Source organism: Oncorhynchus nerka, linkage group LG7 (assembly GCF_034236695.1).
Source record: "Oncorhynchus nerka isolate Pitt River linkage group LG7, Oner_Uvic_2.0, whole genome shotgun sequence".
Lineage (NCBI taxonomy): Eukaryota > Metazoa > Chordata > Actinopteri > Salmoniformes > Salmonidae > Oncorhynchus > Oncorhynchus nerka.
The window spans coordinates 53,465,439-53,478,374 of NC_088402.1; the positions used below are offsets into that span (position 1 = coordinate 53,465,439).

Sequence of the window (12,936 nt, forward strand, 5' to 3'; positions counted from 1 at the left end):
GTACCCTCTACACTCTTTATATACTCAGCATGAAATAAACAGTGCCCTTGGTCACCATTATCGGTCTACTACTCAGTCAGTAACGCTCAGTTGTGTTCTCTCTGTCACCCTCTGTAGGGTGCTTCTGGTATTGCTGGTGCACCTGGTTTCCCAGGACCCCGTGGCCCCCCCGGACCTCAGGGAGCAACAGGACCTCTTGGGCCCAAGGGCCAGTCGGTAGGTCCCCCCATGTTCCCCCCAAAACCTGGACACCCTAATATTATGTTGGTGGTGCTTATTGGTTTTACTTAGGGGGGAAACCCATGTTTCTGGTGAGTCAAGTCATTCCTATTTCAACTGTTCTGAGTGATTTCTAGAATGACGACTTTGCCCCTGCGTTTGTTACAGGGAGACCCCGGTATTCCTGGTTTCAAAGGAGAGGCTGGACCAAAGGGAGAGCTTGTGAGTTCTGTTTTGATGGGTCATATAATATCATAACCACACATGGATATTTTCACTCAATTGAGTTGGACTTGGAAGTATGTTTGGGATTAATCCGGCATCTTCTTGCTCACCCCCTGTAGGGCCCTATTGGTCCCCAAGGCGGCCCTGGCCCCGCTGGCGAGGAGGGCAAACGAGGAGCAAGAGGAGAGCCGGGTTCTGCTGGACCACTTGGACCTCCTGGCGAGAGAGTAAGGATCCGAACCATCACAGACCTCGCAGCAGTTTGCTCTGTTTTTGTCCTGTGTCATTGGGTCATATCAGTTGTTCCCACATCCTATTCCTCATCACGGAAATGTCCTCTCTGTCCTTGTTTCTAGGGAGCTCCCGGTAACCGTGGTTTCCCGGGTCAGGACGGTCTTGCTGGTGTTAAGGTGGGTCTTACAATGCTGATTTGACACGTTGACACTTTTATCTCACCTGATAAACAGGAATGGACAGGAGCAAAATCACCATAACAACTAGTTCTACTAAATGAGTCCTTAACTGTAAGAAGACGGCCATGTAGACCCATGAGTAAAAAACAAATACAAATAAATTGTCCAATACCAGCTATGATTAATACAATTAGCTAGTCATAGTTCATCAACAATGTTGTTTAAACGTGAGTGACGAAAGCAAAACAATACTAATCTCTCTCTTTGTCTCCCCTCTTCCTCCTCAGGGAGCCCCTGGTGACCGTGGTGTTCCCGGCGTGGGTGGGCCTAAGGGAGGCACTGGTGACCCCGGCCGCGCAGGAGAGCCTGGTCTTCCCGGAGCCAGAGTGAGTAGTAGTAGTACCTCTGGTCTCCACCACCACCACCACCACCATAACCAGCCAAAACAGCCATCGATACGAGCTGGGGCTCATCGTGGCTTTAAATCGGTTTCCATCTACATGTATAATGTTGACACTGTCTTTGTGTGTGATGCTCACAGGGTCTCACTGGTCGCCCCGGAGATGCTGGTCCTCAAGGCAAAGTTGGCCCTGGTGTAAGTATGCCTCGTTAACCGGCTAGCACCACCTAGTATTCCACTCTTACCAAACATTTTGCCATACAATTAAACCTTCTCTCCTCCGTGTGTGGTACTGTAGGGTGCTGCTGGTGAGGACGGTCGCCCCGGCCCACCTGGTCCTCAGGGAGCACGCGGCCAGCCTGGTGTGATGGGATTCCCCGGACCAAAGGGAGCCAATGTAAGTGTCACAGGGGTTTCCAGTAAAGTTGTGATACCCAGAGGGAAGAAATTGCCAGTCGATTTTCCTCCAGCTCCAGACACAGAGTATCTGACAGTGCAGACACATACAGTACAGGAAGTGTATGGAAACGTCCCCATTAAGCCCCTTTTTTCTCCAACAGGGTGTGCCTGGCAAGGCAGGAGAGAAGGGTCTCGTGGGTCGTCAAGGTCTGATAGTAAGTTGATCAGCGTTTCAGATGAACTTCCTGTAACCCTTTGGGTCTTAGCAAAGTTGAGTTCTGTGCAATTTTTTGTTCTTTTCAGCCCCACAACATTTCAAGGAATGTGACACGGTGCAGGAACCGGATATCGATCGCCATCCCTTTGCAGCGGTGGTTCACGATGAACTGATTCATGTTCCTCTCTCTCTCTCTGAACAGGGTCTGTCTGGTAAAGATGGTGAGACTGGCGCTGCCGGACCTAATGGCCCTGCTGTAAGTGTTCAACCTCTGACCGATGTTGTGAAAGACAATATACAGCAGACGGTTCTTGAGGAGTGAAAACTGCACCTCGTAGTAACAGAATCTCTTTCCGCGATGCACCTATAACAGAATACGTGTAGCCATAGTATTTGTAAAAAAAAGCTAGCGTCTCCCTTTGAGCACTTGAGGATGCAATGGAATTCCCAGACTTTCCACACAGCACCACAGGGTGCTGTCGCTGTCTAACCTGTGTTGATCACTTTTGATGGCTCTCCTCTTAGGGACCTGCTGGAGAGAGAGGAGAGCAGGGAGCTGCTGGGCCATCTGGCTTCCAGGTGAGTTTGCCTTACTTTTCTGGAATGGCTAGAACAGGAATGATTCTATTCCGAACAACTTGATGTCTATTTTTGATGACGTCATAGGAAGTCACTGATTGTCCTGTTGTTGTTGTGCAGGGTCTGCCTGGACCTGCTGGCCCCCCGGGAGAGGGAGGCAAGCCTGGTGATGCGGTGAGTGTCCACGGTCACACCAGGTCGACCTGTTCAGGTCCCTTATTGATTGATTGAACACATTAGGAACATCTAACCCTGCTACTCACGTCACATTTGTCATCACACGCCTCAGGCCTGTATCCTGATTGTGTAATTCTAGCAAACACAAGAACATGCTGTATTCTCAAGGTATCATTTATCCACTGTAAAAGTATGCAGCTATAATGTCTCTCTCCTCTCTCTGTAGGGTGTTCCTGGAGAGGCTGGTGCTGCAGGCGTTACGGGACCCAGAGTGAGTTTTCATTTCTACAATAAATCTGATATAGATTATTTTTCCTCACTTACTGTCACAATCATGTAGTTAACCACCACCATCTACTTATCAAACCTTTATGTCTGTAGTCCTTCCTGTTTCTGCCTCTCACTTCCTGTCTCTCTGTTCCCTGATAGGGCGAGCGTGGTTTCCCTGGTGAGAGGGGCGGTGCAGGATCTCAGGGTCTGCAGGGACCTCGTGGACTTCCTGGAACTCCCGGAACCGATGGACCAAAGGTGAGGAGCCCCTCCCCTCAGCCAACCTCGTCTTCAAGAAGAGTTTCCGTTGCTATTGGAGACGGAGTCCTGAGCTCCTATAGTCGGGCAATCACAGTACCACTACTGAGGAGAGAAACATCAGAAACAGTGTGATCAGCCATCTTCTAACTCCACGTTCCTCCTCTCTGACAGGGAGCCATTGGGCCAACTGGTGGTGCTGGATCTCAGGGACCCCCCGGCCTGCAGGGTATGCCAGGAGAGAGAGGAGCTGGTGGTATCCTTGGAGCCAAAGGTGACAGAGTGAGTAACAACTGTCAAAAATATTGAATCATTGTTGTAGAAAATTTGACGGCGGACTGCAAGGTTATATCATGATACATGTCATGGTTTTCTGTGTTTTGCAGGGTGACAACGGCGAGAAAGGACCTGAGGGCGCTCCTGGAAAGGATGGTTCCAGAGTGAGTACCGCGGAAGCAGAGAAAATAGCCACACTCTTCTGTGGCAACTCTGATCCAAAGTCCCAATGGAAATACAATGATCCAATGACCAAGTGAGGTTGATAATAACTCCATCTCTCTCCTTTCCATCTTTATTCTCTCCTCCCACTCAGGGCTTGTCTGGTCCCATTGGTCCTCCTGGCCCAGCTGGTCCCAACGGCGTGAAGGTATGAATTACCATACTGATCAAACACACCTGTTATTATATGTACGGTGTAATATTCATTTGACATATGGTTTCTCACTCTTCTCTCTCCTTCCCTCTCAGGGTGAGGGTGGACCTTCTGGCCCAACTGGTGCGGCTGGTGCCCGTGGCGCTCCTGTAAGTTGGGTCTTTCCGCCTCCAGTGTCATATCGTCCGTTTTTAGACTTGTTTTGAATCAGCCACGTTGTCGACGTGCTCAAGTTCGAAATGTACCTTCGCGCAAACTCACTCCCCTCCAGTACAGAGAGCAGGAAGAAACTAGAGAAGAAGCAGAGCTCGACAGATCAAAATATAAGATCACTCAAAGTCAACAGATATTTTGATGGCCACATATTGTTCAGTTTGATTCCAAGACCACTCGCTTCCCAAGTAGCCCGGCAACAGTTAATAAAGGAAGTTCCAAGTACACTAAATCAAAGTACACTTAGTCCCTCAGAATATATTCCATTCCAAAAGGTTTGATCTCCGATGAGTACAGCCTCCTCCACTTTCAACCACCGCACCTGCAGCATGACGGACAGGGCCCCATACATGTGCAGTTAGAAAACCTTTCTCTGTGGTGCCTGTGTCTCGAGTCCGTCTCTCTCTTCCTGTAGGGTGACCGTGGTGAGGGTGGTCCTCCTGGGCCTGCTGGCTTCGCTGGGCCTCCTGTGAGTAGAACCACAGCAGTCGCATACGTTTCAAGGAAAACATTCACATTCATCCATATCAAATGTTGGATCTTTATTGACCTGTATCTTCCATCCACCAAACTCCAGGGTTCAGATGGTCAGCCTGGAGCCAAGGGAGAGTTTGGCGAGGCTGGACAGAAGGGAGATGGTGGTGCCCCTGGACCTCAGGGACCCTCTGGGGCCCCTGGACCTGTGGTAGGTACTCATCGAAATGCACTTTGAGATACCAAAAAACCTGTATGTCCCTGAGACAGATATCTTATGACCCAAGACATTACCATTCGGAGAAAAAAGAAATGGAGAGTATTTGAGAACACAATTGATGCACTTCTTGTTTCATTGTTCTTGTTTCTTTGTCTAATTGTGTTTATTGTTGCTTTTTGTTCCAGGGTCCCACTGGTGTTTCTGGATCTAAAGGAGGCCGCGGTGCCCAGGGTGGCGCTGTAAGTCAACAGTTCCAATGATAAGAGATTATTACCCAATAGTAAGTGAAAATATCACATGGTATGTTCTGTTATTGAAATATTGTCTTGTCCCTTTCTTGTTGGTAGGGTGCTACTGGCTTCCCTGGTGCTGCTGGAAGAGTTGGATCTCCCGGTCCCAACGTGAGTATCACATCCTCACAACTCTTCCATAGACAACAGAAATGCACCTTTTCATTCAGATTACCTGTGTATATGTGTGTGATTGAAAAAAATGCTGCATCTCTCTGTTCCCTCTCTCAGGGTAACCCTGGTGCTGCTGGCCCCGCTGGCCCTGCTGGTAAAGATGGTCCTAAGGGAGTTCGCGGTGACGCTGGCACCCCAGGAAGACAGGGAGATGCCGGGCTGCGTGGAGTTGCTGGAGCCCCTGGCGAGAAGGGAGATGCTGGAGAAGACGGCCCCCCTGTGAGTCTTCCCCATCCACTCTTACATTGGCTAAATGATATCTCACGGAGGTAATGCCACCCAGCCTCTTAAAGTTACTGTCCAGTGTTTCCAGATTTCTAGGAAATCTGACCTTTAATGAATTACAATGAGTGAAATACTTTCCTTCCAAACATTTTGAATTAAGTATGTTAAAAAGCAGCTGGTCTTGGAATGGTGTGGGCGTATACCGGTCATAAAAAGTAGACCGCTGATTGGCCAGCTCATCCAATGAGGCATTCTCTACGAGGAAATAGCAAGCATTTTTTTAAATGGTCTGTTTACGATACAAGTTTGAGGTGGTGTTTTGGAAGTGTCTTTTCTCCAATTTAAGCTTTGGCCCCAAATACGAGTCAGCAACATTATCTGGGTAGGAGTTAACCGAATATAAACGTTTAAAAAGTGAGATTTTCACTGAACAGTTACTTTTTACTTTAAGCTTCATGGATGTACCTTGTCGGCCTGGTAACACCAACTCACCCACCTTGATAGTCAACCACTTCATTTCAAATGTGCCTGATTTTTCTGGAACTGGAGTTATGAACTCGATGAGCTGGGGTTGTAAAGTCAATGTAGTGAACTTTGACCTAATTGTCTCCTCCATTTCTAGGGCCCTGATGGTCCTTCAGGTCCCCATGGTCTGGCTGGGTCTCGTGGTATTGTTGGTCTGCCTGGGCAGCGTGGAGAGAGGGGCTTCCCTGGTCTTCCTGGACCGTCTGTGAGTACCTCACCCCTGATAGCCTAATTCAAGTGTGGTAGTTACTATGATTAGTGAGTAAAAAATTGTCACAGTATTTTCTGAATCAGGAAGAGAGGTGACCTTTGAAAGCCAGGTCAGTGTTAGAGGACCATTGCCCTTACTGGTCCAGTTGTAAGTTAAGGTCTCTCTATAAGCTGACATACCCACATATAGTGATAGAAAATATGAATGACAATTGGCCTGACAACCTTTTAAGTCCAGGCTCATATAACTCCCACTACTCATGCACCATTGAGTGGTAACTAAACAACAATATGTCCCCTAAAATCATATATGGGATGCCTGGAGTGATTGCCTGTGTAATATCATGGAGTCCTGATATCCACATACATTCAATATGACAGATCTATACCCAGACTTCTTTCTCCTTAAAACGGTCACAAAGAAGTCGATCACTCAGTGACCAATTGGCTGTAACTGAGATGCATTCAGAACTAAGTGCCCATCATACTACGTCATATTGAGGGTTTTGATGCTTTTCTTACCAGCTAGGGGCTTTTAGACAGTTGTTGATGTCCTACTTACCATTGCAGATCAATATTGAAGTCCATGAGTCCATTGACTAGTCAGTCGCATGTTACATCGTTGCAGTTATTGACATCAGATATAATTGGACTGTGGTGACATCTGACACTTCACTCCTTGATGGTGAGTCTGATGTCCATGTTCTGTGTGTCCCAGGGAGAGCCCGGTAAGCAGGGAGCTTCTGGTGCTGGTGGTGACCGTGGACCGCCTGGCCCTGTGGGACCCCCTGGACTGTCTGGACCTGCAGGAGAGCCCGGAAGAGAGGTCAAAACTAAAACACAACAGCAAAGGCCACAACAACAATTATAGGCCACTGTAGCTGCACACAGCAATGACAGAGGTGTGGGCCATAGCTGCACTATAGTGCCACCTGCTGGCCAATATAATTACACCTCTGGATTGAGCCACTGCAAGAACCATAGCAACGACAGCAGCAGCATAAGCAACAACAACATTAACATAAACATCAATAATCACCACACAACAACAGCAACCTCCAAAAAACAAGAACTTCCCTCCCCCACACAGTCACAATAACCGCCAAGCAGAATTGTAAACAATGACTACACTAACAACAACAACCGCAACCAAAAAAAAACAATACATTTCAATGAATGATTAAATCTCTGTCTCTACCTTACAGGGCAACGCTGGGTCTGATGGACCCCCTGGTAGAGATGGATCCACTGGAGTCAAGGTGAGACACCTGCATTATACACCAATCAGACCAATCAGTCCAAACCAATCAGTCCAATTGATGGCTAAGCTATCATATGCGCTTTGATGGCCTTATATCCTATGATCTTCTCTCCCCCTGTAGGGTGAGCGTGGTAACACTGGTCCTGCTGGTGCTCCTGGTGCCCCGGGCGCTCCCGGTGCCCCCGGCCCTGTCGGCCCCCTGGGCAAGCAGGGAGACAGAGGAGAGGGAGTGAGTACCCATACAAAACTAGACACAATATGAATGAGATAAATGTCGGTGTTTTGTAATTCACACTGGTTTGGGTGTTGTTAGCCTGTCTAATGGGAAGAACCTCACTCTTGTTTCTAGGGTGCTCAAGGACCTGCCGGACCCGCTGGACCAGCTGGCGCTAGAGGAATGGCTGTGAGTTTCAACATCGCTCATTTTGAAACACACACACCATTCTCTAGTGAACTATTACCAACTGTAGCTGCACCGGCATTCGCACACCCTTTTTTTTGCTGAGCTGATTGACACTCTCTGCCTCTCGAAATAAGGGACCCCAAGGACCCCGTGGAGACAAGGGAGAGGCTGGCGAGACAGGAGAGAGGGGACAGAAGGGACACCGTGGCTTCACCGGTCTGCAGGGTCTTCCCGGACCTCCCGTAAGTCACCTAAGTCCTCTGGCCACGCTGGACCTTTAGCCATTATACCTCTCCATCTTCATAGATCTGTATTCATGACACTTCTGCGTGTGAAATAAGTTCTGTTCCCTGACTTCCAGTCGTCTTTGTCTAAACTAACAGGGCTCCGCTGGAGACCAGGGAGCTGCTGGACCTGCCGGACCTAGTGGCGCTAAAGTGAGTCCAGGCGAGAGGGAAGGACAGAACACTTCTCTAATTCCCTCCAGACTTATGATAAGACAAAAGGACTACTCCTATACAGTAGTTATCCCATGATATAATAATGAGGGTCAAAGGCTAGTTTTTGTTTTTATAATCCTCCAACACCGTGATAAGGTAGAGGATGAGAATGGCCACTGTGTTTTAATTAGTCTGTCCTAGGATAACAGGGAAGGCTAATGCTTTTGTGATTACCACATGTTGTGGTAGAGAGGAAGACAAGACAGGAGAGGCTACCACTTAAAAAATGTACCCATAAAGATTAATTACATGATAAAGAAGAGGAAAGGGATGTGAATAATTATCACCCATAGAGAGATACACTACATATACAAAAGTATGTGGACACCCCTTCAAATGAGTGGATTCGGCTATTTCAGCCACACCCGCTGCTGACAGTTGTATAAAATCGAGCACACAGCCATGCAATCTCCATTGACAAACATTGCCATTAGAATGGTCTTACTGAAGAGTTCAGTGATTTTCAACGTGGCACCGTTATAGGATGCCACCTTTCCATCAAGTCAGTTCATTAGATGTCTGCCCTGGTCAACTGTAAGTGCTGTTATTGTGAATTGGAAAAGTCTAGGCGCAACAACGGCTCAACCGCGATGCGGTAGGCCACACAAGCTCACAGAACGTGACCGCCGAGTGCTGAAGCGCGTAGCAAGCGCGTAGCACATAATAATCGTCTGTTTCTCGGTTGCAACACTCACTTCCGAGTTCCAAACTGCCTCTGGAAGCAACGTCAGCACAATAACTCTTTGTCGAGAGCTTCATGAAATGGGTTTCCATGGCCGAGCAGCCTTCCCTGTTTCAGGAATGACAATGCCCCTGTGCACAAATCGAGGTCCATACAGAAATGGTTAGTCAAGATCGGTGTGGAAGAACTTGACTGGCCTGCACAGAGCCCTGACCTCAACTCCATCTAACACCTTTGGGATGAATTGAAAGGGAAACTGCGAACCAGGCCTAAGTGATAAACATCAGTGCCCCTCCTCATTGAGGCTCTTGTGGCTAAATGGAAGCAAATCCCCACAGCAATTTTCTAACATCTAGTGGAAAGCCTTCCCAGAGGAGTAGAGGCTGTTATAGCAGCAAAGGGGGGAACAACTCCATATTAATGCCCAAGATTTTGGAATGAGATGTTCGACGAGCAGGTGTCCACATACTTTTGGTCATCTAGTGTAGCTGCTAAGTTTGTAATGTCCGATAAGCAGGTTGTTTTTTAATTAAAGAGTGTACACTGTAGGACAATTGAACATGAACAATGTTACATCTGGTAAAAGTTTCAAACTAACTGTGAATCCAGCCCCTCTACAAAGAGACTCCCATTCATACATGCTATGCTAGCATCCATGTGTGTGAGCTGTGACTGACCCCACCCTATCTATCTCCTCAGGGACCCCCTGGCCCAGCCGGTCCCGCTGGTAAGGATGGATCTAACGGTACCCCTGGACCCCTCGGACCCTCTGGGCCTCGTGGTCGTTCTGGAGAGACTGGTGCTGCTGTGAGTAACGCTTGGCAACATTTATAGCATATAGCAGCAAATATGTTAGTCTTCATGTAGTCCCACCTTGTAACAATCGTCTCCTCTTCTCCTTCAGGGTCCTCCTGGTAACCCCGGACCCCCTGGTCCTCCTGGTCCTCCCGGCCCTGGCATCGACATGTCTGCCTTCGCTGGCCTGTCTCAGCCAGAGAAGTCTCCGGATCCCCTGAGGTACATGAGGGCTGATGAGGCATCCAGCTCCCTGAGGCAGCACGACGTGGAGGTGGACTCCACACTCAAGTCCCTCAACTACCAGATCGAGAACCTGCGCAGCCCCGACGGTAGCCAGAAGAACCCCGCCCGCACCTGCAGAGACGTCAAACTGTCCCACCCCGAGTGGAAGAGTGGTGAGTGGGGGAATGGTTAGAGGAGAGGGAGAAGAGAGAGTGAATGGAAAGGAAAGACCACAGATGTGTACAATGTGATCAGTCCAAACCATGCTAAGGTTTGAACCATTTGTCCTCTCTCCCTCCTGTTCGCCAGGTGACTACTGGGTGGACCCGAACATTGGCAGCACAGCTGACGCCATCAAGGTCTTCTGCAACATGGAGACTGGCGAGACCTGCGTGTACCCCAGCATAGCCAACGTGCCACACAAGAACTGGTGGACAAGCAAGAGCAAGGACCGCAAACACGTCTGGTTCGGAGAGACCATGAATGGAGGATTCCACGTGAGTCTCGACATGAATAATCACTTCACTGGCACGTTTGAGCGAAATACGGCTACTGCTTTAGTAGGGTAACTTCATTTCAAGGGTTACCCTGATCATCGAGTAGAGCACTTCCTCTCAGTGTTTCCTTTTATGAATTGCAGGCTGAACCTATATTTCCGGCTTGCAGATAAGTTCTAGACATCACATAAAATCCTACCACCCATAAACCTGTGTGTGACCTCCATGACCTCCTCCACGCCTTCCTTGCCCCGTGTCCCGTTTAACCCTAAGCTCTCCCTCCTCTGGCTCCCTCCACAGTTCAGCTACGCTGAGGACGGTACCAACGCCGCCAGTATCCAGCTGACCTTCCTGAGGCTGCTGTCCACGGAAGCGTCTCAGAGCCTCACCTACCACTGCAAGAACAGCGTGGCCTATATGGACGCATCCACGGGCAACCTGAAGAAGTCTCTGCTGCTCCAGGGCTCCAACGACGTGGAGATCCGAGCTGAGGGCAACAGCCGCTTCACCTACAGCGTGGCGGAGGACGGCTGCAAGGTGAGGGGAATAGGCACTGTCAAAGTAGGGACAGGGGAAAAGATGGACATAGTAAAGTAGGACCTATTGGGAAAGGCACAGTCCAGTTACACAGTAGACAAAAACAAAAAAACTGTCATTGTAGCCTATGGGAATGTACAGTGTTTCAACACATATCTGTTGTCGTCCCACAGAAACACACAGGCCAGTGGGGCAAGACTGTCTTCGAGTACAAAACACAGAAGACCTCCCGTCTGCCCATCGTGGACATTGCTCCCATGGACATCGGAGGAGCGGACCAGGAGTTCGGCGTGGACGTGGGCGCAGTCTGCTTCTTGTAAAAGTGGGACAAACAAGACGAAAAGAAAAAAAACTAAAACATGAAAGAAATAACTATGAAACAATACACGCTCCAAACAAATGAAGACCGGAACTAAAAAAAGAAAATGATAATTGATATTCTCTCTTACAAAGAAGTGCTCTCCAAGTTGTACACCCTGGATGTTAGCACTGAAAGACACCAGCAATATCCGTACGTAATTCCATCATTCCCCAGTCGTGTTTCCTGTGGCCCACAGTCGGTGGGAATGAGTTTGAGCCAGAAGGAAAAGGGACCAAGCCAAGGGACGAGTGATGGAGAAACAGAAACATGACTCGATGTCACTTATTTATTGTCTAAACTTTAAAGGGGCATAGATGAGGTACAGTGGGACTGGGGGGGGCTTCACCATAAGAACAGCACAAGCTCCTCCCACTACAGAACACCTAGAAACTCCCACTCCACCTCCCTCTCCGACCTAGCTACAAATACGCCATTTTGAATCAATGTAGACCAAAAAATATTTTCAGTAAATTATAAGGTGCGTCAAAATGTGTTTTTTTTTTACCATCAAGACCAGGAGCTAAACTTTTACTGTGTATTAAAAATACTTGGTTCTATTGTTGTAAAAGTCTGTGTTTATAAACAACCAGATGATTTTATATATATTTCCACATTATGTGTGTACATGTGTCTATATGCACACCAACACTTTTTGGAAAGTGAGGTTACATTTGGGATATGTTTGTCCTTGTCCTTTACCCCTTGATTGCCCATAAGAGGAAAATGTCTTACTCGGTTGACAAACAACCCCCCCCAAAAAAATTCTAATAAAATTTGGGAAATGAAATCAGTTTTGTTGTAGTCATCCAGATTGTTTAAAGCTACCTCACGCTGAAAAACAAAGTGAAAAAGTTGACCTTAAATCTTGAGCTGACCAAAATGAGCTTTCGGGTGGAACTGGTGCTGAACAGCTATCTTTGCTTTGCTGTCTTCAGAAGGTGCTATGAGTTCTAGAATTCAGTCATTGTTCCCCCAAACCCCCCACTAGCCTCACACACCACACACACACACCCCACCTCGGACGACAGGTGCAGCCATTCAAGGCAGGGAACCAAGTGACTCTGGATATTCTCCTATGGAGTCTACGCCCCACAAATAGAATCACGGGACTCCCAAGGAGAGCTACCCAAAACAACCAGGGTGGCTCGTCTCTGTGTGTGTGAGAGGGTGTGTCTGTTACTCATTTTTATTATGATCATGATCATTTCTTGTCTGTTTTTATTTTGTTACACTTTTAATTGATGTAAATTGGAAATAAAAAGGAAAAACCAAGTAACAATGAAGTTGATTTTTAATTGCGTTTCTTTTGAGTAAGTACGGACATGGCATGGGAGTTGAATAGCTTTTTTTTTTTGGTAACTGAACCCAAGGTCTGTATACTTTAAGGTTTTTGTTGTAGTTGTATTTCTTGGGAGTTCAGTTAACTTTTTATTTTATTTTTTATGTTTGTGAGTGCATGGTATGTGTGTGAGTATGCGAGACTGTGCGTGAGTGTGTGTTTTAGCTATGAGAAAATCTCATTACACAGGAATGAA

At 47.7% G+C, this 12,936-nt stretch overlaps 1 protein-coding gene across 2 annotated transcripts in view; it reads left to right on the forward strand.

Annotated features, from left to right (window-relative positions):
• LOC115131926 (collagen alpha-1(II) chain-like) overlaps positions 1-12,684 on the forward strand; it is a 29,547-nt gene extending 16,863 nt beyond the window's left edge. For both annotated transcript variants that reach the window (XM_029664024.2, XM_029664025.2), the window contains 34 exons: positions 118-216; positions 388-441; positions 564-671; positions 801-854; positions 1,145-1,243; positions 1,399-1,452; positions 1,556-1,654; positions 1,818-1,871; positions 2,076-2,129; positions 2,399-2,452; positions 2,573-2,626; positions 2,856-2,900; positions 3,059-3,157; positions 3,332-3,439; positions 3,544-3,597; positions 3,750-3,803; positions 3,905-3,958; positions 4,438-4,491; positions 4,600-4,707; positions 4,902-4,955; positions 5,064-5,117; positions 5,238-5,399; positions 6,028-6,135; positions 6,859-6,966; positions 7,346-7,399; positions 7,523-7,630; positions 7,751-7,804; positions 7,939-8,046; positions 8,188-8,241; positions 9,686-9,793; positions 9,891-10,179; positions 10,316-10,503; positions 10,804-11,040; positions 11,214-12,684. In XM_029664024.2, coding sequence (XP_029519884.2) covers positions 118-216; positions 388-441; positions 564-671; positions 801-854; positions 1,145-1,243; positions 1,399-1,452; positions 1,556-1,654; positions 1,818-1,871; positions 2,076-2,129; positions 2,399-2,452; positions 2,573-2,626; positions 2,856-2,900; positions 3,059-3,157; positions 3,332-3,439; positions 3,544-3,597; positions 3,750-3,803; positions 3,905-3,958; positions 4,438-4,491; positions 4,600-4,707; positions 4,902-4,955; positions 5,064-5,117; positions 5,238-5,399; positions 6,028-6,135; positions 6,859-6,966; positions 7,346-7,399; positions 7,523-7,630; positions 7,751-7,804; positions 7,939-8,046; positions 8,188-8,241; positions 9,686-9,793; positions 9,891-10,179; positions 10,316-10,503; positions 10,804-11,040; positions 11,214-11,360 — 3,192 coding nt within the window. In that variant the 3' untranslated portion in view covers positions 11,361-12,684. The remainder of the gene's footprint in view (positions 1-117; positions 217-387; positions 442-563; positions 672-800; positions 855-1,144; positions 1,244-1,398; positions 1,453-1,555; positions 1,655-1,817; positions 1,872-2,075; positions 2,130-2,398; positions 2,453-2,572; positions 2,627-2,855; positions 2,901-3,058; positions 3,158-3,331; positions 3,440-3,543; positions 3,598-3,749; positions 3,804-3,904; positions 3,959-4,437; positions 4,492-4,599; positions 4,708-4,901; positions 4,956-5,063; positions 5,118-5,237; positions 5,400-6,027; positions 6,136-6,858; positions 6,967-7,345; positions 7,400-7,522; positions 7,631-7,750; positions 7,805-7,938; positions 8,047-8,187; positions 8,242-9,685; positions 9,794-9,890; positions 10,180-10,315; positions 10,504-10,803; positions 11,041-11,213) is intronic.
• Positions 12,685-12,936: the final 252 nt, after the last annotated feature.